General features: G+C 38.2%; 1 protein-coding gene across 1 annotated transcript; it reads right to left on the reverse strand.

Moving 5' to 3' along the window:
- Positions 1 to 1,542: 1,542 nt before the first annotated feature.
- SQLE (squalene epoxidase) lies at positions 1,543 to 27,391 on the reverse strand. The gene is made up of 11 exons (XM_002759235.7): positions 26,218 to 27,391; positions 22,579 to 22,831; positions 20,315 to 20,495; positions 18,896 to 18,992; positions 17,311 to 17,424; positions 17,057 to 17,228; positions 14,886 to 14,981; positions 5,936 to 6,078; positions 5,426 to 5,522; positions 2,917 to 3,004; positions 1,543 to 2,070 (listed from the first exon to the last, which is right to left on the reverse strand). Exons 1-11 carry the CDS (start codon positions 26,506 to 26,508, stop codon positions 1,854 to 1,856), a joined length of 1,749 nt encoding a protein of 582 aa, XP_002759281.1. The 5' UTR covers positions 26,509 to 27,391; the 3' UTR covers positions 1,543 to 1,853.
- Between the last annotated feature and the right edge of the window lie 518 nt (positions 27,392 to 27,909).

The raw sequence follows: 27,909 nt of genomic DNA on the forward strand, positions 1-27,909 counted from the left end.
CTGAAAAGGAAGCTGCCTGTATCAGTCTATTGTCACACTGCTATGAAGGAATATGAGTGGGGACACAGAACCAAACCTGTCACTGCCATCCTACTGTGGCAGCTTGGAAATCAACAACTTGGATGAGAGCAAGAAAGATGTTTCCACCCTGAATCTCTATGGTTATGTCCTCCTTTGGAGAGAAGAGGAACAAACCAAACCAAACATGAAAGCTAAAATCTGTTTGACAGTCATTTTGCTAGTGGGGAAAGATGCGTTGATTTGTGGTCAGGAGACAAAACTTGGGTCCTGGTTCCGCCACTAGCTCCACCTTGTCGCAAGCCAGCCCATTGGCATCATCTGTGAAATTAAGACTAAAGGATTTCTCAGGTTCCTTCAGTTTTCTCACTTTTGTCTGAAGGCCTCAAATTCTGATATTGAAGGGAAGAAAAGACTTTACAGGCTTTGATTATTTCACTGTCATAGTAGAAAGGATTTTAAAGGAGTCTCAGTGGAGAACAAGGAAAGCCTCGAATCCTGGCCACAAGGGCATCAAGCCAGGGCAGAATTTTAAGTGAAATGTTGCTTGGTATGTAGGGAGCTTGGAATTCTCACCAGCTGCAGAGCTGGTATGTGGGAACATCTAAACCTCAAAGTTATCGTACTATTTTTCATTTGTAATCTTGTTAACATTAACCGCATGAAGTGAGAGCTTTAGTTCTCTAAAAAGAAAGCTAACTGCTAAAAAGGCCAGATCTTGGAAAGTAAGTTTTTAACCAGAAAATAGAAGTTTCGAGTCAGTTAGGAGTCTTAAGAAACCAAGCAAATGGGTCCACCCTATGCTCTGTCAAAACAAGACTGTGATGCTTGAAACTGATTTTGCTAGTGATTTGGCCAGTGAAATATTTTTCTCAACTGAAATAACTTAAAAATTGAAGTTTTTACTGTAAAAGCTTTATAAATTATTTTAGGCCTGTTAGAATTTCAAGTAGTAACTTAATTTGACAGGTTATATTTTACTGCTGTTTCAGGGGTAACAGTTTACTTTCAAGATATTTGGAGATTTACTGAACTTTTGTGATACCCTTTGAATATCCAGTCTCTTCAAATTTACTATAGATACTAAACTCAGTAAATTCTAATGGATCTTAAGGTGTTGTGCCAGGTATTACAAGTGCTTATTCATTCACTCACTGTTTCTTGATGTCATCCTGGCCTGATTTATTAATGTTTACACCATGTAACTTATAAAGCCCTTAATTGCTTTTCCTGTCAGAATCTGTTATTTTCAGAACTCAGCAAAGACCCTTTTGGTTCAAATCTGAGTCACAGCCACACAATAAAATAAATAGGTAATTTGTTTTTTAAGAAAAGAACTGTGTCAAATTGCTTCACTGGATAGATGATAAGGAAAACAAGTCAAGACAAGGCAGCTTCCCCAAAGTCAGAGCTATTTGGTAGAACAGGTTTCCCTCTGCACTTTTCATCCCACTTTGGTTTTCTTTCTCATTATCATGAAGCCATGTAAAGGAGTCCACAACCAGAAACAAAAAGACACCAAAGTCCATCCTTCATTTTATTTGCATTTCCCAACAACTCATCTCAGATACTAAATTCAAAAGAAAAACTGTAGTTCCTCAGTATTAGCACGAATTTATGGTAACAATCATTTCTTTTCCACATCTAACTTATTTTACCCTTCATTTTAAATTGCAAATTAAAGCATGTCTTTACATATTTATATACAAAAAACTTCAAAAACAAATCAATCCCAATCTTGGTCCAAGAGTTCCCACTTTAAAAGTGTATGGAACTATGCTATATACATCCTCTTCCAAAAGTCTCTTAGGACTTGGTAAGTTCCAAATATTCATTCACAAACGGTTCCCCTTTAAGCTTAGTGAACCATAATACTTCATTTCTGAGTAAATGAGAGGAAATATTACAGAACAAGCTTTGTACAATACAGCACCACTACTGAGAAAGGCTCGAGGTTTTGTAATCCAAGGTTCCGACTTAAAGCAAAAATATATGGCATACACTGCAACAGCAAAGAAGTGTCCAATTAAAACTAGAGGGTTAGGAGACAATCTGTAATAGAAAAAAAATACATACTGGTAAGAGTCCAAAACTAAAATTTACTCCAAAGGTTCCAATTACATATCATCTATAAAGCTCAACAAACATCCTACTTTTTTTTTTTACCTAAGCACCATAATTCTGTATCAAATGTTTTACATTTTAGAGGACTTCACAAACTTATGTCTACAAGTTAAGTATGATGGTAGGAGCAAATCCTTTTTTTAAAAAAAAAGAAAGAAAAATACTTCTTAGAATATATCCTTTCAGGGAAGCTAGTGACTCCTGTAGCTCCAATTTACGCAAGTCATATATTTTTAGCTGTTTTCTTTACTCAATCCGAGATGCCGTGCTGAAATACCTAGATGGCCCGGTCTGTCAGGGTGTAGGGCTTTTAAAAATATCAGTATTGTTGTTCAGATTATAGATTAATGAGAAATGAGTCAGGATCACTTTGCAGACTTTCCAAGAGCAGTTCACATATGCCTGTACTGTCAGAAGCAAAACTGGGTTGTAGAAGTCCCTGTACTTCAATGAAACTAATTTTTAAATTAAAAATTTTCAGTTATTCCTGCCTCCCATAGATCATAACATACGGATAAATCCATAGGCAAAAAAACAAGCTTCTATTTTAATCAAGGGTTATAGCTTCCTCTACCACCACTTTTAACTGCTGTTCCCTAGAAAGAAAACAGTACTAAATATTGCCTTCATTTCTTTGGGCTACCTTCTCATCGGGATACTAAAAGATAATAAAATGACAAAATGTGTAAGGAAGAAAGATTTGTAGTAATTCATCGACTGAACAGTCCTAAGAAAATCTGGCAGATCTGTATCCTCTGTGCCATCACAACTTACACAGAAAGCAGCCCAACAGGACCCGCAACACATTCGCCACCAAGTTTGAAATAAAGAAAACAGGCTCTTCTTAGTTGATGCAGGGAATCTAAAATAAAATTGTAAAAATAATCAAACATTACCTAGGTAAATGTCAGAAAAAACGAGAAATACATCTTGCAGATAATTTTTAAATATCTACTCCTACAATTTCAACATCCAGGACTTCTTTTAAATTTCATAATCAGCATTATGGAGAGTAATACAAATATCAATAAACTTTTTTCTGTTAGAATATAATGATACATTTCTGTAAAATTTATTAAAGAAATATTATTTTCTAACAGAATATAATAACATTTCTAAAACAATATATTTCTGTTAAATATATTACTAATATTTCAGTCTTGGAAGAGTTGTTTAAAAGGCACTTCCTTGATTTTGTTGTTAATTCTTTAAGTGATGCAAAATACTTTGGAAGCTATTTTTATTATTAAAAAAACAATTCTAGAAAACAAATTCCCAGTCTCTAAGATGCCCAACCCATTATCTCTAACTAAGCAATAAATTATCAAGTAAAAAAGAAGAGCCATGAGTAGCAATCAATAATAATTCCTTATATCTATAAAGTTTTAAATACCTTTCAAAGTAACTCAGAAGAACCTCACAACATAGTATAGTCATCAATAATCTTTTTAACCGTTTAGAATCAACGTTCAATTCAGGTATGCCTAGATTTTTCTTTACAACAGATTTAAAACAGTAAAGAATGAAATAAGTAAACTTTTGTTCTAATAAAGGTCTTTCCTCCTCCAATCTTGTAACTTTAAAAAAATGTTGTTTTGTTGGTAGATTCAAATCCATGATGTAAGAATTCAGGAAGTTAGAAAAACTTAGAAGAGCTCAGAAAAACTCTGAACTTAGTTCTTTTTATTTGCCCAAAACTCTAAACTTAGTTACTTTCATTTGCCCAACCAACCATTTTAACTTCAGTGCCAATTTAGCAAGAGAAATTTGCTTGGAAAATCCCAAGCAGTGAAGTTGGTGGGTTTTTTTTTTCTCCTTAGGAAGAGTTGATGGTTATGGAGGCAACATAAAGCAGTTTTATTGTATCATCTTTTGTAATTATAACCACAGCACTGATCACTAGGGCCTCAGCCAGATCATACAAATAGCTATGTTGCAAATATGCTAGAGTAACGGGATTTGAGTCATATTTATTCTTGAAAACTGAAAAGCCTAGTTTCATAGACCTGCTAAACTGATGTGTACACTGCTGTGGAAGGAGGTGGCACAGTTGCTTATTTTTTGTTTGTTGGAGAAGATGGAGTCTCACTCTGTTGCCCAGGCTGAGTGCAGTAGCACTTCATATTGCCCACTATATACAGCTCACTCCATTAGCTCACTGTGGCCTGAAACTCCTGGCCCTAAGTGATCCTCCCACGTCTGCCTCCCAAATAGCTGGGACTACGGGCACATGCCACCATGCCTTGCTAATCTTTAAATTTTTTGTAGAGATGGGGTCTTGCTTTATTGTCTAGACTGGTGTGAAACTCCTGGCTTTAAGTGATCCTCCTGCCTTGGCCTCCCAAAGTGCGGGGATTACAGGCATTGAGTTACTTCAGCTGGCCTCTTTTCCTCCTTTTCTCACACTGCTTCTGCTAAGTTGTGTTTTCTGTAATATGTACACTGACCATGACCTCTCTATAATATGCAAACAGAAACAAAAGCACAAAACTAGTTCAAAAAGTAAAGGGTGAATGCATTCTGTTACTTGTGCTTTTTAACAGGGACAAGATTACCAGCTTGTATTCATTTTATAAACTACTAGTATAAAAAGAAATTGAAACGAGTGTTCAGGAAGAAAAAGGACTACATTGCCTTTTAATACATGGCGAAAAACACATTCCATCACAATCTTTTGTGTGGGGTGAAATGCATGATCTCATCTGGACCAGAGGAATTCAAAATAAGAATGTTACTGAGGCATTGCTATTAATGTTGTCTAAGGAAATTCTACTGCCTTCCAAACTAAAACTAAAGTTTGCCTTCCAAACTAAAACCAAAATTATTGCTCAAAATGGAATTTTTTTAAAAACTACCAACTGACCGGGTGCAGTGGCTCAAACCCGTAATCCCAGCACTTTGGGAGGCTGAGGCAGGTGGATCACTTGAGGTTGGGAGCTCGAGACTAGCCTGACCAACATGGAGAAACCCCGTCTCTACTAAAAATACAAAATTAGTGGGGCATGGTGGTGCATGCCTGTAATCCCACCCAGCTGAGGCAGGGAGGCTGAGGCAGAAGAATCACGGGAGGCAGAGATTGTGATGAGCCGAGATAGTGCCATTGCACTCCAGCGTGGGCAACAAGAGCAAAACTCCGCCTCAAAAAAACCAAAAACGACCAACTTGGGAGTTAGCAAACTCAGGTAACATTTTGATTTTTGGACTAATCACTAACTTTTTTATTCCTTTCCTATGCTAAAAATCTGCAATTGAGTAATATTCACTAAAAAGCATCTATACTTACCATCTGTGGCAGAAAATAATTCATAAAGAGCCTGAGCAAGGATATTTACGACAAAGGAATGAGATGTTTTTCTTGCCCAGTAAAATGATTTTTTGGCCTAAAAAAGAAAAAGCTCATTTATTAAATAGTAAGGATAAAAAAGCACGAACTGATATTTATAACCCCCTCAAAGCGATATTTACACTAAGTACTGTCTACAAGTAATATTGCCTTATGTTTACAAAAAGAAATTACTTTCAGAGCAATGGGTTATATGACATTGAAGCTAAATTTACAACCACTATGAGCTAAGTGGCTCATAGCAATCCAGTGTTATATAATATTCAAATTTATAAATTCTCTAAGATTCGCAGGTTACAAGTCAGGTTCTTTAAGCCTAAGCAAGATGCCTAAGAGCTATTACAAAGCATCAGGTTCCCTGATACAGATCTCCCCATCAGAGCCCCCATGCTCTTAACCCCCAGAAATAAATCCATTTTGCGACATTTTTATCAAAATAATTGATCTTACCTCGAAAATAGCTGCATCATCATAAAGGTCAGGGATACCCTTTAGCAGTTTCCTCCACAGTTTTATATCTTTAAATGCAACAGTCATTCCTCCACCAGTAAGTGGATGCCTCATATTATATGCATCTCCCAAAAGAAGAACACCTGTGAAAACAGGTAATGAAGACTATCTTAGAGCATCCTTTGAGACAAAGAAAAAAATGACTGCTCGATGTATAAAGATTACTGATATAAGCTAATAATAAGAAAAATGTGAAAACACACAAACAAATAATGATTAAAATTTGCTGAGGCAAAAATTCAAGAGTTGTTGCCAGGCACTGAGGATACAGTAATAACAGGAGTGTGGTCTCTGCCCTCATGAAATTCATACATAAACCTAATGATCAGTCCAATGTCAATATAGTTATAAGGCCTCTTTAAAATTAAAATATGAAGAAAATAAAAAGAATCTACAGGGATCCAGGCATAAAAAGCAAGTCCTCTTCCGATCCCCCTCCCACATGGGAATGCCAAAATGAACAACTATCCACACAGGAAAGCATCTTCGTAAGAACCAAAAATCAGCTTGGGTACCAGCTTGGCCAGTGCACCAATGGGGTTCCTGGGGTCCCTGATTCCAGGTCTTGGCACATGGACAGCATTTTTGGACCCATCCTGGGCGAGGGGAGCCCACTGTCCTGAAGGAAGAGACCCAGGTCTAGCAGTGTTCACCGCAAGCTGACTGAAGAGCCCTTGAGCTCGGAGAACATCAGTAGCAGCCAGGCAGTACTCGCCACGGGGAGAGGCTCCTTCTGCTTGAGGAAAGGAGAGGGAAGAGTGGGAAGGACTATGTCTTGAGGTTTGGGTGCCAGCTCAGCTGCAGTAGAAAAGAGCACCAAGCAGATTCCTAAGGTTCCCAACTCCAGGCCCTGGCTCCCACCCAGCATTTCTGGACCAGTTCTGGGCCCCCAGGAGCTCTCTCCAAGGGAAGGACACAAGCCTGGCTGGATTTGTGCTGACTGTAGAGCCTTTGAGTCTCAAGGGAACATCAGCGGTAACCAGGCAGTCATCGGCACAGGCCTTGGGTGATACCCAGTGCTGCACTGGCTTCAGGTCTGATTTGGCACAGTCCCTGTGGTGGTGGCCGCAGGCATACTTGTGTCACCCCTCCCCTAGCTCCAGGCAGCTCAGCAGGGAAAGACAGACTCTTTTTGTTTGGGGGAAAGTAAGGGAAGAGAATCAAGAGTTCTTTTCCTGGCAATCCAGGGAATTCTCCTGGATATTACCGAAGACGACCAAGGTGGTACCTCTACGAGTCTGCAAGGGTCACAACGTTACTGGGCTTGGGGTGCCCCCTAATGCCGATATGGCAGCAGTGACCAAGGACTTAGATCACAACACTCACTTCCGTTTGAATACTTAGAAAGCCTTCCCAGGAAGGATGGGTACAAACAAGCCCAGACTGCAAAGACCACAATAAACACCTAACTCATCAGTGCCCAGATATTGACGAACATCCACAGACATCAAGACCTCCCAGGAAAACATGAACTCACTAAATTAACTATCATAAGTAAGGCACCAGTGACCAATCCGAGAGTAACAGAGATGTGAGCTTTCAGGGAATTCAAAATAGCTCTTTTGAAGAAGCTCAACAAAATTCAGGACAACGCAGAGAAGGAACTCAGAATACTATCAGATAAATTTAACAAAACAATTGAAATAAAAAGAATCAAGCAGAAATTCTGGAGATAAAAAATTCAATTAACATACTGAAAAACACAGCAGAATCTCAACAGCAGAACTGATCAAGCAGAAGAAAGAATTAGCTTGAAAACTGGCTATTTGCAAATACACAGAGGATACAATAGAAAAAAGAATAATCAAGAATGAGATACACCTACAAGATCTAGAAACAGCTTCAAAAGAGCAAATCTGAGTTCTTGGCCTTTAAGAAGACGTAGAGAGAAAGATCAGGATAGAAAGTTTATTCAAACAAAAGATAACAGAACTTCCCAAATCTAGAGAAAGATACCAATATTCAAGCATAAGAAAGCTACAGAACACCAAGCAAGGATTAGTGATTGACTTAATCCAGACTGGACCATCTCAAGACATTAAATAATCAAACTCTCAAAGGTCAAGGACAAACAGAAGATCCTTAAAGCAGTGAGATAAACAATAATCAATGGGGCTCTAGCATGTCTGGCAGCAGACTTGGTGGGAATCTTACAGGCCAGGATAGAGTGGCATGACATGCTTAAAGTGCTGAAGGAAAAGAACTGTTATCCTAGAATAGTTTATCCAGTGAAAATATCCTTCAAACATGAAGGAGAAATGAAGACTTTCCCAGACAAACAAAAGCCGAGGGACTTCATCAACACCAGACCTTTCCCACAAAAAATGCTGAATGAGTTCTTCAATCTGAAAGAAAAGGACATTAATGAGCAATAACATGTACAAAACTCAAAAAAGTTAAAAAGCAAGGGGATAAAGTTAAAGTGTAGAGTTTTTGTTAGTTTGCTTGCATGTTTGTTTTTGGAATCAGTTGTCATCAGTTTAAAAATAATGGATTACAAGATGTGATCTGCAAGTTTCATGGTAATTTCATAACAAAAGCCTACAAGAGATAGGCAAAAAAATAAAAAGCTAGAAATTAAAACATACCACCAGAGAAAATTACCTTCAAAAAAAGGAAACAGGAAGGAAGAGAAGATGGCAAAACAACCAGAAAACAAATGACAAAATGGCAGACGTACATACTTACCAATAACAACACTGAATGTAGGTGGACTGAACTCTCCACTCAAAGGCATAATGTGGCTGAATGGATTGAAAAAAAAGAACCAAAGATCTGTTGCCTACAAGAAACACACTTCACCTATAAAGACACACAGAAACTGAAAATGAAGGGATGGAAAAGATAAAGTGCAAATGGAAACCAAAAAAGAGCAGTAGTGATACATCAGATAAAATAGATTTCAAAACAAAAACTATACAAGAGGCAAAGAAGGTCATTATATAATGATAAAGGGGTCAATTCAGCAAGAGGATGTAATAATTGTAAATATATATGCACCCAATACCAGAGCACCCAGATATGTAAAGCAATTATTAGAGCTAAGGAGAAAGATAGACCCCAATATATCATGGGTGGAGACTTCAGCACCCCACCTTCAGCACTGAATAGATCATCCAGGCAGATAAACAACAAAGAAACATCAGACTTAATCTGCACTATAGGTCAAAGAAACCTAACCCCAAAACATTTCATCCAACTGCAGAATACACATTCTTCTCCTCAGCAAATCTCAAGCATAGATCATGGGTAGGCCACAAAACAAGGCTTAAAACAGTTAAAAAATTGAAATATCAAGTATCTTCTTTGGCCACAGTGGAATAAAACTAGAAATCAGTAATATGAGGAACTTTGGAAACTATACAAACACATGGAAATTAAACCATATGCTCTTGAATGACCAGTGGGTCAATGAGGAAATTAAGAGGTAATTATAAAAATTTCTTGAAATTAAAAAAAAATGGAAATACAATATACAAAACCTATGAGACACAGCAAAAGCAATACTTAAAAGGAAAGTTTACAGCAGTAAGTGCCTACGTCAAAAAAGCAGGAAAACTTCAAATAAACAATTTAACAGTGCATCTTAACTAGAAAAGCCAGAACAAACCAAACTCCAAATTAGTAGAAAATAATAAAGATCAGAGCCAAAATAAATGAATTAAAAAAATACAAAAGATAACAAAATGAAAAGTTGGTTCTTTGAAAAGATAAAATCAACAAACCTTTAAAACAAAGAAAATGGAAAGAAAACCCATTAATTAACTCCTTTTCAAAGAAAAAAAAGGAGAGAAGGAGAGGAAGAAAGGGGAAGAAAAAGAGGGAGAGAGAACAGGAATATTGCTTTATTCTAAAAATGGGTATTAATAATGGCCAATCAATATTTTGTGTATTTAAAGTGGAAAATGTATATTTTGTATATTTAAAGTGGAGAGCTCTATAAATATTTAAGTTTACTTGTTCTGGATCTGAGTTCAAGTCCTGGATATCCTTATTAATCTTCTGTCTCGTTGATCCTTTTACCACTATATCTTTGTTGCTTTGAAATCTATTTTATCAAATGCAAGAATTGCAACTCCTGCTTTTTGTTTGTTTATTTATTTTTGCTCTCCATTTGGTTAGTAAATCTTTCTCCAACCCTTTGTTTTGAGTCTTTGTGTATCTTTGGATATAAAATGGGTCTGGATGTAGCATACTGTTAGGTTTTGGGTGTATCTTTTGATTGGGGGATTTAGTTGATTTAAATTTAGGGTTACTGCCATTTGATGTTAACTGGCTATTTTATCCATTCGTTGATGTAAATTCTTCTTTATGTTGATGCTCTGTACTTTTTGGTATATTTTTAGAAAGGCTAATACGGGTTGTTCCTTTTTGTGTGTAATGCTTCTTTCAGAAGTTCTTGTAAAGCAGGCCTGGCAGTAATAAAATCTCTGAGTACTTGTTTGTTCATAAAAGATTTTATTTTTCCTTCAATTGTGAAGCTTAGTTTGGCAGGATATGAAATTCTGGGCTGAAAGTTCTGTTCTTTAAGTATGTTGAATATTGGCCCCCACTCTCTTCTGGCTTGTAGGGTTTCTGCTGAGAGATCTGCTGTAAGTCTGATAGGCTTGCCTTTGTGGGTAACCTGACCTTTCTCTCTGGCTGCTCTTAGTATTTTCTCCTTCATTTCAACCCTGGGGAATCTAACAATTATGTGCCTTGGGGTTGCTCTTCTTGAGGAATATCTTTGTGGTGTTCTCTGTATTACCTGGGGTTGAATAGTGTCCTGCTTTGCTAGATTGGGAATATTTTCCTGGATAGTATCCTCAAGGGTATTTTCCTTCCAGCTTGGATTCATTCTCTCCATCACATTCAGGTACATCTATCAAACGCAGATTAGGTCTTTTCACATAGTCCCATATTTCTTAGAGACTTTGCTCATTCCTTTTTATCCTTTTTTCTCTATTCTTGTCTTCTCGTTTTATTTCATCAAGTTGGTCTTCGACCTCTGATATCCTTTCTTCTGCTTGTTCAATTCGGCTATTCAAACTTGTGCATATTTCACTAAGTTCTCATGTTGTATTTTTCAACTCTGTTAGTTCATTTATATTTCTCTATATATTGTTTACTCTTTTTAGCATTTCGTCAAACCTTTTTTCAAAGTTCTTAGTTTCTTTACATTGGGTTAGAACAAGTTCTTTTAACTCCTAGAAGTTTCTTATCATCCACCTTCTGAAGCCTACTTCAATAATGGTACACAGTCCTTTTCCATCAGGGCTTGTTCCGTTGCTGATGAGGAACTGCAATCCCCTGTAGAGGGAGACGGGTTCTGATTTTGGGTATTCTTGGCCTTTTTAGGCTGGTTTCTTCCCTTTATTATAAATTTATCCATCTGTCATCTTTACAATTACCACCTTTCTAATTAGGTTTCTGAGTGGATGTCCAATTTATTGATTCCCAGTGCTGGAATCCGAGCAACCCACTGCGCCGGCCAAAACAGCAGCAATAAGACTGATGGTGCTCTTCTACCTGGGAATCTCCGGTCTGGCTTCCTTCTTGAGTCCGTAACAAGCAGCTCTGCCTTCCCAGAGCTCCAAGCATCGGTCAGTAGGGGAACTAGTCCCATTTACTCTGCATGAAGAGCTGCTACGCCGGCCACAAGAGTCACGCTGGCGACCTGTGGGGCTCCTCCACTGGGAATTTTCCGGTCCGTGAGCGACGAAAATTCATCTGAAAGTGTGGTGTCCTCTCATTCTCTGCACTTTCACTGGGAGCTACAATCCTGAGCTGTTAGCGATCAGCCATCTTGGATCTCTCCTCCTTTCCCTATTCCTATGTCAGCAAATGGCTGGCAAAACTATCTAGGTCAGAAAGTTGGAATTTACATAGAGATTTCACTTTCTCATTACAATATCCAATTCATTACCATGTTTTGTACATTCTACATCCTAGATTATCACCCAAATATATTCTCTACCTTTCATTTTACAACCCTAGTTCTAGCCCTTTATCATCACTGACATAGAATAATTAAATAATCTTAATATATGTTTTAGTCTGGACTTTCCTCCAAACCATTCTCCACAAAAATGTCAAGAGTATATTCCTGAAATACAAGTCTAATCATGCCACTGCCTCATTTAAAACTTTTCAATGAACTACTATAATAATAAATTACTCAGCAAGATTTAAGATACAAGATAAAGCCAGGGGCGGTGGCTCACGCCTGTAATCCCAGCACTTTGGGAGGCTGAGGCGGGTGGATCACGAGGTCAAGAGATCAAGACCATCCTGGTCAACATGGTGAAACCGGTCTCTACTAAAAATACAAAAAATTAGCTGGGCATGTTAGCACGTGCCTGTAATTCCAGCTACTCAGGTGGCTGCGGCAGGAGAATTGCCTGAACCCAGGAGGAGGAGGTTAAGGTGAGCCAAGATCGCAAGAGCGATAACTGGGTAACAAGAGCAAAACTCCATCTTAAAAAAAAAAAGATACAAGATAAATATGCAAAAATCAATTGTATTCCTGTACGCTAGCAATGAGCAATCTTAAAATGAAATTAAGAAAATTCCATTTACAATAGTATCAAAAGAAGTAAAATACTTAGGAATAAATGTAACAAAAGAAATGTAAAACTTATACTCTGAAAACTACAAACAATTGTTGAAAGAAATAAATCCTTAAATTTCAGTCAAGGGAATTTTGACAACAATGACAAGACAATTCACTAGGGAACAAATGGTCTTTTCAACAAATGGTACTGGGACAACTGAATATCCACAAACAAATCAAGTTGGACTCCTTCCCCACAACATAACACAACTCAAAATGGATCAAAGACCTTAATGTAAGAGGTAAAACTTAATAAAACTCTTAGAAGAAAATATAGGAGTAATGGGCTGGGCATGGTGGCTCACGCCTGTAATCCCAGCACTATGGGAAGCTGAGGCTGGCAGATCTCCTGAGGTCAGGAGTTCGAGACCAGCCTGGCCAACATGGTGAAACCTCATCTACTAAAAATACAAAAATTAGCTGGGCGTGGTGGCAGGCACCTGTAATCCCAGCTACTTGGGAGGCTGAGGCAGGAGAATCTCCTGAGGCAGGAGAATCCCCCCTCCATGGGGAGGCGGAGGTTGCAGTGAGCTGAGATCACGCCATTGCACTCCAGCCTAGGCAACAAGAGTGAAACTGTCTCAAAAAGAAAAAAATATGTAGGAGTAAATCTTTTTGACTTTAGATTGAGCAAAGCCTTCTTAAATATGACATCAAAAGTATAAGAAACAAAAGAAAAAATAAACATGAAAACTAAAAACATTTGTACTTTAATGGAAACCATCAAGAAGTGTGGAAAGAAAACACAGAATGGGAACAGTTTTGCAAATCACACATCTAATAAGGGACTTGTATCTAAAATATATAAAAGACTCTTGGAACTCAACAATAAATAATATTTAAATCTGCCCAATTTTTTAAAATATGCAGTCTAAATATACATTTTTCCAAACAACAAATGGCCTATAGGCATATGAAAAGATGTTCAACATCATCTATAAGAAATGCAAATCAAAAGTACAATGATAAAAGGCCTAGTTCACAGCTACTAGGATAGCTACGCACGGGTAAAATACAAGTGTTCACTGACAAGGATGTGGAGAAATTAGAACTCACACTGCTGAAGGGAATGTAAAATGGGACAGCTATTTTGGAAAACAAGTCTAGCAGTTCCGCAAAAACTTAAACATGAATTACTATACAATCCAGCAATAACACTCTTGGGTATATACCCAAGAAAAATGAAAATATATGTCCACACAAAAACTCATACACAGATGTTCACAGAAGCACTGCTTGTGATAACCAAAAAATAGAAACAACCCAAATGTCTATCAATTGATGAATGGCTAAACAAAATGTAATACAGCCATAAATGGCATATTATTTGGCCATAAAAACAAATGAAGGACTGAAACATACTACAACATGAATGAATCTCAAAAATACTGTGCTAAATGAAAAGCCAGTTACAAAGGGCCACATATTGTACAATTTCTTTAGGAAACATCCTGAACAGGCAAATCTAGACGCAGAAAGTAAATCAGGGGTAGCCTAGGGCTGAGTGTTAGGAGGAAATGAGGAGTGAATACCAATGGGTATGGAGTTTCTTTGGGCATGATAAAAATGTTCTAAATTTGATTGTGGTGGTGATGCGCACACCTGTGAATATACTAAAAAAATGACTGAATTATACATTTTAAATAGACAAACAGAATGACTCGTGAAAACATCTCAATAAAAAACTTTGAATGACTTTCCACTGTCTCTAAGATTAAATGTTGAACATAAATCCTACCACTCTGACACCCACCCTATGCTCCAGCCATAGGAAACTGCTTCAGAGTTCCTTGAAAGTGCCACCACTTCTCATCCCTTGGCAATGTTATTCTATCTACTCAGAAATTTCTCATCTTACTGTCCACCATGAACTCCCACTCATCCTCCAGGTCCAAGGTCCTTTGTTTCCACTGTTCCTGAGCAATGTCCTCCCTAACTATCCCTCACATTTCACAAGCTTCCCTCCCTGCTTTGCACACTCCTTGACTCTGAATCTGTAGATTTTATTACAGAATTTATCAAGAGTGTTGTAAAGTTATCTGTCTACATTCCTAACTAGAAAATTGCCTTCTCTCGGTCAAGGTCAGTTTTTAACTGTTGTTTCCCTGACTAGCACAGTACTTCTATACACTTAATGTTAATGACTAAATAGATCATAAAACTAATTTTGGCATTAATAATGCAGTAATCCACAATAACAAACTGTCCCAGATGTTATTCCTAACAGTATAAATTTAACCATATATTTATCATTTGGAATACTGACTCCTTTTTAAAATAAGCCCCCCAAAAAAATACCTTGTTTGTTCACTGGTGAAGGAGGAAGGAAGCTTGCTGGCATGGACCTCAGATGAGAACTCTCAGTGGCTTCTAAAAATGGTTTTTTCAGGTGATCTGCAATAAATCCCACCCACCCAAAGAAATGGGTTATAACACTTCAATTTTAAATTATCACATATTTTCTTATCAAGTATAAACAAATGCCTACTATATATCTGTTATGGTTGTTACATATATCTTTTGTGATAAATCAATAACTGATTATTAATAAAATTATTCATTAAGCACTTAGCTATTAATGCTAAGGAATGACTAAGGCATCTAAAAAAAAGTTAATATAATATACATACAATTGAATGAAGAATGAGGTAAAATCAGATGAAATGAAATGGAGAAAACCACCCACCTTTCTTCCAAATGTTAACAGACTACTGTCATATTTAATATATTATAATCAATATATTCTGGTAATAATCAGATGAAATTGGTAGTAACCAATGCACAAACAGCAGGGGGTATGTACACTAGAAAAAGAATTAGATTTAGAAGTACAGACCAGCCCTACCTCTCTGAGCTTTAACTTCGTCATTTATAAAAATGAAATGGTTAGATTGGCTCATCTCTGAGATACCTCCAAGCAAGCTTTAAATTTCTGTGCCACTTATATAGAAAATGAACTGTCATACAATTCCCAGTATAATCTGGGAACAGCGGAGCAGAAGCCTATGTTGAAAATTATTCCACTGATATAAGGAGTAGAATCTTGGCAATTTAATATTAATATAAACCTACCAATGGTTTCTCTCCATAATTTCAGGGCAGTGTACTCTAGTTAACCCCTAGATTGGTGGGGTGGGGAACCACACTTACAGTTTAAAAAAAAGCTAATTAATCAGGTAATGGACAACCCTTTTTATAATTTCCCCATCTGAAAGCTTCAGAAGTGGCTTAACTAAATGAAAATTTATTTATATGTTTCCATGTACATATGTTGAAAATGTCATTATTTAAAATCTAAGCTTGCCCACTCCATTTCATTTATGTTAATAATTTGTTATTAAATAAAGTGGTTTACTTAATTTAAAAAATAACTTGAAAAAAACAGAATATTTAATCAAAATGTACTCATACCAAAAATAGTTTCTTATTACTCTAATATATTATAATTGACAATCAAGGTTTCCCTTCATTTTATCAAAATTCTTAATTTTGTTTTTACATTTCTTTCCTACATCTACCCATTCTCAAAAAAAAGATCATACAAACTAGTACCATAAAAACAAATGTTTTTACAAAGCTATCTAAATCTCATGAAGCCTTTGTATTCAACTCAAAACTAATATGACCCTGAAGATTCCTTACAATTCTCATGTTCTGTGGACAGGACATGTCTGTTCAAACAGGCACGTATGAGCCAGGCAGACCTGATACCAACCTTGGCTCTGCCACTACTAACTAATAGTTTATAGTTGGAGGAGCTAACTCATCTCTCGCTTAGTTCTCCCATCTGTAAAACACAAATAATGACAATGCCTACCTCACAGGGTGGTTACGTAGATTAAATGAAATTATGTTTGGCTATCATTATTACAAAATCCAAGTACATTTAGGGATTAGAGATATTTAAAGAATTTAGAGACAGATTCCTGTACAGACTACCTTAAAAAATACCATATATTCCAAGAATTATTCTAAAAACTATGCTATTAAATGACAAAAACATATTGAAACTTTTTTTTTTTTTGAGACGGAGTTCGCCCTTCTTGCCCAGGCTGGAGTGCAATGGCACAATCTCAGCTCACTGCAACCTCCACCTCCTGGGTTCAAGCAATTCTTCTGCCTTAGCCTCCTGAGTAGCTGGGATTACAGGTAGCACCACCACACTCGCCTAATTTTGTATTTTTAGTAGAGACAGGATTTCTCCATGTTCATCAGGCTGGTCTCAAACTCCCAACCTCAGGTGATCTGCCCACCTCAGTTTCCCAAAGTGCTGGGATTACAGGTATGAGCCACTGGCATCCAGCCAAAACTTTTTTTTTTTTTATTTGGAGTTTGTTTTTTTTTATGTGCTAGTTTAAACAGTTCAGTTCCAGCATATCTGGTTAACTGGATGAATGTTTCACCTGACGTCTTATCTCTGGCCTATACTGGACACAGCTTTTGTAAGAACTGAAGATGCTATTTCTTACCAGGTACTTGTGGGTAAATATTTTCAAACATGTATTCTCTTAAATTCCTTGGCATTTCTCCTCTAACGTCAACAAGTACTCGAGTTTCACTGGATGAAATCTGGTAGATGAGAACTGGACTTGGGTTAGCTAAAATAAGTTCAGCATGATTTGCTTTAAACTGTGGTGCATTCTAAAAAAAAGAAAATGTTTTAATAATTTTCAAATTTCAAGTTGCTTTTATTGAAATTAAAATAATATTCTCCTTATAGTACCTTCATAAGAAAGCCAACAAAATGAGACGATACAGAAACTTTATTGGAGATCAGGCTTTTCCTGAACTTGGAGAAAAGCCCATCTGCAACAACAGTCAATGGAGCATGGAGTTCCTATAACAGAGATAAAGACTACTCAGTTTAGTAGTGAGAAACACACAGTAAAAAAAGCCATTCTTTAAAAATGTGCATGAAGAGATTTAAATATATTATCAGATAGCATTATAGAGGGTAGTTGAAGATAACACTATTGAAGAAACTGTTATGGCTTCGGATAACGCATGAGCAGTGTTTAGACACTTCCTCTGAGTCCCTGGGGATCATCTCCCTTTGTAGCCCTCCCATGCAAACCACGTGGGATTACTCTTCACTTTGATAGACAACAGGGGAAACAAATACAAGGCAGGCACGTAACACAGAGCAGTGAATCTCATTACAAATTCCAAGAACTAGCCAGATTCTTTCATCCTAAAATTTTCTGGGGTTTTTTTTTTTTTGAGACCGAGTCTCGTTCTGTCACTCAGACTGGATGGAATGCAGTGGCACGATCTTGGTTCACTGCAACCTCCAACTCCCTGGTTCAAGCAATTCTCCTGCCTCAACCTCCTGAGTAGCTGGGATTATAGGCACCCACCAGCATGCCTGACTAATTTTGTGTATTTTTAGTAGAGATGGGGTTTCACCATGTTGGTCAGGATGGTCTCGATCTCCTGACCTTGTGATCCACCTGCCTCGACCTCTCAAAGTGCTGGGATTACAGGTATGAGCCACCGTGCCTGACCTCTAAAATTTTCTAACCTCGTATAGTGCTATTAGTCAGCTGCTAGGGCTTAGAAGAATTTTTGTACAAATGACTGCATGTATTTATAATACTACAATATAAGCAAAGAAAATATTCCAGTCACCCTCATTAGAGTCCATTTTTAAGAGGTAGTAACCCTATAGGGCGCAGTCCAGAATTATGTGTTATTATATCTACTACAATAAAGTTTTTTTAAAAAAGGATAAATTGTTTTTAAAAAGATTCTCTTACTGTTGCCTTTCTGAGTTAAACAATGGCTCGTTTTATCTGAATCATTTATTTTGAATCTTGCCTTCTTCCCCCTGCTAATTCCCCTCTGCTTCTCTGCTAATGTGTATTACTCAGTTTCAAAAACTATTCATGTTAGTTTCCTTTAAAAAGTTTTTTGTACAGCATTCTGAGGTCCTCTAAAGAACAATTGTTGCAATCTGAAACCCATCCTGTTGCATAGGGCTTAGAAAGAACTCAGTCCATTTGATAAATAACACAGGCTGAGTCTAATCCAAAAATCTGAAAGGCAAAACTTTTTGAGCAGCAATGTGACAAAGAAAATGCTCATTGGATCATTTCAAATTTCAGATTTTCAGATTAGAGATGCTCAACTGGTAAGTATAATGCAAACATCTGAAAAACATCCAAAATCTGAAACACTTCTGATTCCAAGCATTTCAGGTAAGAGATACTCAACCTGCAAACTGATAAGCCTACTTTTTTTAAAGGGGTATGTGAAAAAGAAGGAAAAACAACATCTCTTAGGAAGAGGTGACATTTGGTATTTCTTACCTTGGTATCTCCAGTCTCTTTATCCTTGTACTGAACTCCCATTACAGCATCATCTTCCTCTAATAACTGTAACACAACACCTTCAATAAACTTTGCACTAAAGAATAAAAAAAAAAAACACATTTCTAAAGCAGCACATTTCAGCAATTTATATTCAATATAAACTCCTTATCTCCAGTTTATCCATATAAACTGGATATGCATGTGGGTGCAAACACATGTCCAATGTGTGGTTTTTATTTTCTAATTCATCAACATTCAATACATACTTCTAATGTAATGATTTTTAAAGGATCTAAAAAAGTAACGTTGGATTTTTATCTTTATTCATTAAAAAATAAAATATAGGCAGAGAAACTTTACATACCCTCATACGTTCATACACAGAGGGGAAAACAAGAATTTGCATGTATCCACCAAACTGTTAAGAGTAATTATATCGCCGGGCACGATGGCTCACACCTGTAATCCCAGCACTTGGGGAAGCTGAGGCCGGCAGATCTCCTGAGGTCAGGAGTTCAAGACCAGCTTCGCCAACATGGTGAAACCCTGTCTCTACTAAATATACGAAAAAATTAGGCGGGTGTAGTGTCATGCACATCTAATCCTAGCTACTCGGGAGGCTGAGGCAGGAAAGCAGAAATTTCAGTTAGCCGAGATTGCACCACTGCACCCCAGCCTGGGTAACAAAATGACTCTGTCTCAAAAAAAAAAAGAAAGCAATTATTTCTAGTCAGAAAGATCAGAGTCAGAATGCAACCACCAAACTGTTATGAGTAATTATTTCTAGTCAGAAAGATAATCTTTATATTTGGGAGTATTTTTCCATTTTCACACAATGAACATATTCTTCAATGGTATCAAGTCTCTTCAGTCCTAAGAATAAGTCCATTTACTTCTTCACTTGCTTTGTCAACATTTTAGTCTGTGTCAATCACATTAGGGTTCTCATGCTTAAAACTTCTTCAGTTACAGTGTTTAAAGGCTACTGGTAAATATGAGTTAATAATCAAGAGAAGAAGCCATTTCTGTCAGACTAGGTCTTTAGTGAGAATGAAACAGATTTCTCCTTGCAATGTTATGTCCTGACTTTTAATAGAAAGTATCATAACCACAAACTCAAACTCCAAAATGTATACAATGGACTTATGCCTTAGTTACAAATATATCCTCTAAATTCCAATCACATAAAAATTATATCATTTTCAGTCAAAGGAGAACTCTTCAGAGTTCTGTATCAAAGGAAAATTCTCTATATGATATACTTAACAAAAGCACTGAATATCTTAACACTCTTCTGATAGTTTAATATACACATGTTCTATATTCATTAGAATTTATAAAATCTTATTTGTACAAAGGTCAAATTTAAATGCACTGATTCTTTAGTTAACTATATATTTAAAACTGTGGTCTTACTTGGGCTCTGCCATAGCTGCTTTCCGGAGACTCATGATGAATCTTCCATGATGGAAAGCTCTTCCACTCTGCACTTGATTGTTTTCTGACAGGGGGAAAGGAATCTGAACCTCTGATTTGCTTTCCTGATCATGAATCATGTAGCCATTTACAACCTGGGCATCAAGACCTTCTACTGTATCTGCAAAACAATCCAGTTCAAAACAATCAATTCTGTTAACACACCCAGAGTTAAACTAAGAACCAAGGAGGACACACACACATCAAAAATGAGTCTCTGCCTTCAAATCTGGAGAATTGAACAAACCTAATGTAACTATTTCAGAAACCTTGATGCTTGTGGAGGTCAATGAGAATCTTAGCAAATGTATAATATCATTTAAAGATAACAACATAACTATTTTAGGTCTGTAATTCCACTTCACTTCAGAAAGAAAATGCAACATGAAATAAACCATAATCCTCTCCTGAGTAAACCTGTTCTGCCATAAAGGCATAGGAACATACTCAGTACTTCTGAACACTTTCTTCAATGTATGAACATGTAGATTTGTCACCAAAAAAGAAATAAAAAGAAAATAAAACCAGCATGGAAACTAAAAAAAAAAACCCCAGCTCATACATAAAGACTAAATATATGAAAAAGCAGATTTTCCGAACCAAATGAAAGAGTAGAATTATTTCCCAACTGTTGATGATTACATACTATCCATCAAAATTGACTCAGGACAAACTGCAAAGAATTTTTTAGTAAATCAAATAATTTAAATGGCAGCAAACAAAACAGTGAATTCATCAGATTCACGTAAAAATTGCTTTCTTAAATTTAAAGCAGTAAAAGAAGTTGGAAAAGAAAAAACTTTCAATAGAAAATATAACATTTTTAAAGTGCCAACTGAAAATTTGAAAGTTCAAAATTTAATTTTAAAAATAAAAACTAAAACAGTACTTTGGGAAAGATATATCACATAGAACAAAAGATTAATATGTATATATACAATAAGCTCATTAACACTGGAAAAACATTAAGATCCCAATAGTAATGGGCAAAAACATGTATACATGATTCATATAAAGCAATAAAGAAACTGAACAAATCAGGAAAAATGTTCGAACGATAAAAAAATCAATTAAGTGAAAATTGAAATAACAGGACACCATCAAAGTCACTGATGAGATTATGACAAAGCTGATGAATTCATATATTACTGGTACTATGAACTAATGTATTTTAGAAAATATAACAATAATTATCAAGAACCATGAAGAAATTAGCATCCTTTGATGTAATAATCTTAATCTTGGAAATCCATGTAAGAAATTCATCCTAAAGACATAATATTTAATAATCTTTAAAGTTACATGCAAGAATAGGTTCACTATAGTGTTACCTAAAAGATGGTAACTGAAAATAACGTAAACATTCATCTAAGTTTGAAAAGTGAAGTACATTATGAAGTCAACTGAAAAACTACTGTGCTTGGGCTTAAAATATAATGATAAAGAATGGTTAACAGTATGAGAAATATGTTTATGTCAGGTGAAAAAGTGGACTCTAGTATGTTCAATAAAATAGTGACATAAAATGTTTAAATATGGTATTGACTGGATGTTTGTGTCCTCCCAAAATTCCTAAGCTAAAACTCTAATCCCCAATGTGATGATATTTGGTGATGAAGCCTTTAGGAATGATTAGGTCATGAGGGTAGACTCTCATGATAGGATTAGTGCTCTTGTAAAATAAGACAGGTGACAGCTTGCTTCTTTGTCTCTCTCCCACCTTCCCCACCCCACCCCACCCCACCACCCTTTCCTCACACAAAGTAGTCAGTGAACAAATATTTCCTAAATGAATAGCCAGTGCTTAAAAAGCACTGACTGAATACATGAATGGTGCTTAAATAAAAGATTCTATGTAGTAACACTATAACAACTATACAATATATGCTCTACAATGACGGTTACCTTCACCTTTCACAAAATTTAATGCCCTCATTCTAGGATTTTCCAGTCCTTAATTTTGACCATTACAATCTTTTGGCCATTTTCTTATATCTCATTAAGTCTAATTCACATCTAATCATACTATTAAATGCTTATTTTATCCTTTGCTTTCATTTTCATGCAAATTTATTGGTAAATGAGTATAGAAAATTTTGTAAATGAAAATAAAATGTAATACTTTCTTACTGGTCATAGGATGGTCTAAGTGAAGAGTGTTTGTTTATACCACATAACTCTCCTGAAAATCAATATGAACCTACCTCCAAGACCAAGGTCTTTAAGAACTTGATAACCACCCGGCTGCAGGAATTCTCCAACTATTCTGTCAGGCTCTTTTAAGTCTCTTTCAATTACTGTCACCTTTCTTCCATCTCTGGAAAGCACTGCTGCCAAAGCAGAGCCAAGTATGCCAGCGCCCACGATGATAACTTCCGGATCATTTTGAGAAGATGTTGATGTAGAGGCAGCTGCTCCTATTATGGTTGTTTCTGAAATACTGGTTCCTTTTCTGCGCTGTTTAAAAAAAAGGTAAATTACATATTCAAATTTGTTCAATTTAAATCGTGCTACTACTATGTAGACACATTGGACTTTTGCATCCTGGATTAGAGCTAGATACTAAACATTATCAAACCAAACTAACCATTACATTTTAAAATCTAGACAATATATAAAAATCAGCATCAAAATATTCATTAAGTAAAAGTTGTAATATCCCAATAAAATTAAATATTTATTGTTTTCTAAATATGATATTTGGAAAATGTTATACAGACATATTTAGAAATCTACACGGGGCCAAATATAATAAATGTTCATAAAGGGCTTCAAAGACTTATTGTAGTACAAACCATATCACTGAAAACTAAATTCTTCAAATATATCCCAGGTATCATCAAGATGCATTATCACTTACAACTTCTGATTTGACTTCATGTTACAAACTATTCAGCACCTTTTTCTGTTTTTGACATGGAGTTTCACTCTTACTGCCCAGGCTGGAGTGCAATGGCATGATCTCGGATCTCAGCTTACACAACCTCCACCTTCGGGGTTCAAGCGATTCTCCTGCCTCAGCCTCCCGAGTAGCTGGGATTACAGGCGTGAGCAACCACGCCCAGCTAATTTTGTATTTTTAGTAGAGACGGGCCTTCTCCACGTTGGTCAGACTAGTCTTGAACTCCCGACCTCAGGTGATCTGCCCACCTTTGCCTCCCAAAGTTCTGGGATTTCAGGCGTGAGCCACCGCCCTTAGATATTTTCATCATTCACCTATATTTTCTGCTTTTGGATTTTCATTTGAAAAATCTATCCTAATACCTCTTTTATATGACAAAAAGATTGTCAAATCCTGGCTACCAATCTATTAATTGAAGATTATCTAAATAAACAAAATTACAAGAAAACAAATAACTCATACTGACCCTTAGGATTTGACTTGTTTACAATTTTGGTCCTTAACTTACAAGCACTTATTTAACTTATCCCTCCTTTTTCCCCATCCTGATACTGTAAGAGATCCTAGTCAAACAGTTGGTCCCCAAAAAAGGAACAAGGAAAAACACTAAATTTTCTGGCTGAACTAACAGCAAAACTTCAACTTTAATCATAAGAAGATGTAAAGTCTTGCCTTGAGAGATTTATGCCCACTGAGAATATAGTGCACACTGGCTTTTTTAAATGAATAATTTTGTAATAAGTATTTCTTCTTGGTAGGTGGATTCACATATTTGAATACATTTCAGATACAGAATTGCAAGGAACCACCTTCCTTGAGTTCTCTGACCTTAATGATTAAGGTAAGACTAAATGCCATTTGAAGGGGTTTTTTTAAAATAATCAGGCAAAAGGGAAGAAGACGAAGCCTAAAATCCTTTATAACTTTACTCTGTGATTCCAATTTCTACTCAGCATTCTTTTACTTCTCTAATGGACTGGGAACTTGTCTATTTCTTTTTTTAAAAATAATTTATCTTAGAAAAATATTTTTCTGTCCTTTACTACAAGAAGGTGTCAATATTCTACTCTTCCCATTAGTATTTATTAATGGCCAGAACTGACTCTATTTAAATTACTGTAGGGGGAAAAGGCAAGTCCCTTTTGTCATCTTAACCAAAAAATGTGCTTCTTCATAAGTTTTTCCTGTTTTACACACACACACACTCTCTCTCTCTCTCTCTCTGAAAGGAGAGCTCTGGAGGAATACAAGCCTTGCAAAGCCTCTTCAGTAGAGGAGGCACTAATGGGAATTCGACAGATCACAATCTAACAACTCCATGGTTTACCAAAAATAAAGACAAATCCTGAGGCATTCACAAAATGGAACCAATATTGATTGCTGGTAACCCAATTTTCCTACTCCAAAATTTCTCTACATACCATGAAAACAGGAACAGCATTCCAGCCACCTGAACTAGAGCTTAGTGACTAAGGGAAATTATCTCAGATCACAATACGAAAGAGTTCAAATTGAACAGGAAGGATTCCCTCTCTCCTTTCCCATTCCTCAAACCCATTCACCATGTCACTGAACTATATACTACTCAAAAGGCTCCTCCTAAGAAATGTATCCTACCTCTAGACTAATATTAACAGCTACTATTATTTATTAGGCAGTTATAGACTAGTATTAACTACTAGAAAGGGTGGTGCCATTCCCTTCTAATGGAAGAGGTAACAGATTCTCCCAGAAATTAAGCAATTTGCCGAAGGTCTCACATTCAGAAACGGTGGCACAAAAATTTAAAAAGCAAGTCTGGGTCTGCTGCTATAGTCTCTTGTCTGATATCCCTGCTTCCATCCTTGTACCCCAACAACCCATTCTCCATATAGCAACTGCAATGTTCTTTTTAAAAAGTAAAAGGCCTGGCACAGTGACTCATGTCTGTAATCCCAGCACTTTGGGAGGCCAAGGAGGCCGGCGGATCACTTGAGGTCAGGAGTTCGAGACCAGCCTGGCCAACATGGTGAAACTCTATCTCCATAAAAATACAAAAAAAAAAAAAAAAATAGCCTGGAGTGGTGGCCTGCACCTGTAATCCCAGCTACTTGGGAGGCTGAGGCACGAGAATCCCTTGATTCTCCGCCAGGGAGGCGGAGATTGAAGTGAGCTGAGGTCACGCCACTGCATTCCAGCCTGGGCGACAGAGTGAGACTTTGTCTCAAAAAATAAAAATTAAAAAAAAAAGTAAACATCAAAGAACGCTACTCCCATGCTTAAAATCCTCCAGTGCTCTTGGGAGAACTCTTGGAAAAAAAAGTCCAAACACTCCTGGCCAACAGGCCCTAAATAATCTGGCCTAAAGGACTCTTCCCCCTCATCTCCCAATGCCTGCCTCTGCTCTCTACAGGAATCCGAACTCCACCAGTATTTGAAGACCCGGCCTTTGCTTTAGGACATTACTGCATGCATTTACTAGATGCTTCAATATTCGGGGGAGGAGACCTTTTGAGCATTTTCCTTCTGCCTGCTTTCTAAACTGTTCTGTCACTTTCAACTGTCACTTCCTACAAGCAGTGGACTTACCCGCAGCACGTTTCTTTATCCCTCAGGCACAAATCCAATGCTTACCCAAGAATTTTTTTTAACCTTTTCATCATGGAAAGTGGTTGTTCTTCATCAAAACGAAATTCTAACATTTCGTTCCATCTTTCATCATCAAATCAATATCCAACCTCCATCTGAGGCTCAACAGATGCTAAATGAAACAAATGTTTTTACTCATCCTTAAGAAGGTACATGTAAGTAACCAAGGCACAGTAGAGTTTAAAAAAAAAATGAGAATTTATACAAGCAACTAACCTGCCACCTTTAACCCTTTAAATAAAACTTAGATTTGAGCGAACCCAATGAGATAAATAAGACACTCATTCATCTGCCCGCTTTGAAATCAACCTACCCTCCTGGCCTCGAGCTGTTCCTTATTTTCTGATCCAGTGGGGGACTTGGCCCAGAAGAAGCCAATGAAAGGCAAGGCAGAGAGAATATCCGAGAAGGGGGCGAACTGAGAGCCGCTCTGCTGGCGCCCGAGGACGCCCCCGTTTCGGTGGCGACAACGGTAGGAGAGCACCAGGCCCAGCGAGAGGAACACCAGCATGCACAACAGGAGCTCCCTGTTGGCTAAAGTGATGACGTCTCCGCATTTCTTATAAAAATAGGTGAAAGTGGCAATGCCCAGAAAAGTCCACATGGTTCCAAGGCTTCTTTGGTGGCACCAGTCAAGGCGGAGATTCTCTTCTCGGGTGGGTTTAAGGTTCTCCCCAATATGCGGTATCAAGAGGAGCACAGGGAGCCGGCCAGACTCCAGTAAACAGTATCCCAGGACGAGAAGTCCGATCAGACCAGTTTTTAAAAATCATATAAAGTTAGTGTAAAAGTATGTGAATCCAAGTTGTATAGGACGTAGAAAGCAATACTTAAAATTTGCCTGCTGTAACAGCTCCCGAGCAGACTCGCTCCTCCGCGCCCAAGAAATCCAGAATCCCCTTTTTTCTTTTTTGGTGGGGTTCCCGGGGCTGTTGCTGGGGGTGGGATATTCTGATGCTGGCTCTTCGTGTTGTAATTTATTTCTTTTCTCACCAGCAGCAGGTGCCCTTTCAGATGGGAATGGAGGTGGAGGGAGGGTCACAGAAACACCCTGGCACTGGGGGAAACGCGGCCTCGTCTCTGTAGACAGCGGTGGCGAGCAGTGGCCGGAAGGCACCAAGGCTGCGGGCCGACGCGGGCTCAGAGGCTTCTTTTTCCGCCTATGGCGATGCTGCACATCTCACCCTCGGGAAAACGCCTGTGCCGCCGCCTTCTCCAACAAAAGATGGCCTCGGACTCGAGTGCGGCTCCAGGGCAGCGTAGCCTCAACCTCAAGATTTAGCGGCCTCCCCCTTTGCCGGCCCCCGAAACTGCCAGCCGCGACTACGCTTCCTCACCGGTGAAAGGCAGTTTCCAGGGAGCCTCCCTCAGACGGCTGCGGCGGCTCCCGACGGCCTCCTCACTAGCATCCCTCGTGGGCGGCGCGGCCGCAGTAACCAGAGTAACCACCGCGCGCCACCTCTCGCCGCCGGGCCCCACGCGCCTCCGCAGACCCGGCGGGCTTGGCCCAGGCGAGGGACCAAGGGGCGGGGCTCAGGCGCGAGTCCGCCCGTCCCGCGCGCCCTACGTGCCGGCCCCGCACCCCGCACCCGCCCCTGCTCCCGCCGCCGCCGGCCAATGAGGGCGCGCACCGCGCGGTAGGCCGAGATGGCGCTATGCTGCGTTCGGCCAATCGCAGGCGGCGTAGCCTGCGCGGCGACGCCCCGAAAGACTCTAGGGCGATGTTGCGTGGTGTCGGGTGGGGGCGTGGGGATGGGCGCGGGCCGGCTCGGGCGGGGGTGGGGCCTGGGTCGCCCGGGACGCTCTCCGTAACCCGGGTCGGGGTCGGTTCACCGCAGCAGTCCCAGCTCCTGCGCCCTCCCTGGGCAGAGGTGCTCTGAGGAGAAACCTGGGGTGATCTGCCTCGGTCCGGAACGTTTCCATTGATTCCGCAAGCACTTAATGAGCGCTTATTATGTATCAGTCCCCGGAGTTCGAAAGACGAATCAGACACAGCTTCCCTGCC

The sequence above is a fragment of the Callithrix jacchus genome, chromosome 16 (genome assembly GCF_049354715.1).
Source record: "Callithrix jacchus isolate 240 chromosome 16, calJac240_pri, whole genome shotgun sequence".
Taxonomy (NCBI): domain Eukaryota; kingdom Metazoa; phylum Chordata; class Mammalia; order Primates; family Cebidae; genus Callithrix; species Callithrix jacchus.

Coding starts and splice junctions, on each gene's coding strand:
- SQLE (XM_002759235.7), bottom strand. CDS start 26,508: ATGTGGACTTTTCTGGGCATTGCCACTTTCACCTATTTTTATAAGAAA. Junction 20,496..22,578: donor TAAAGACCTTGGTCTTGGAG/GTAGGTTCATAT, acceptor ATTGTTTTGCAG/ATACAGTAGAAGGTCTTGAT. Junction 5,523..5,935: donor ATGATGCAGCTATTTTCGAG/GTAAGATCAATT, acceptor TTTCTTTTTTAG/GCCAAAAAATCATTTTACTG.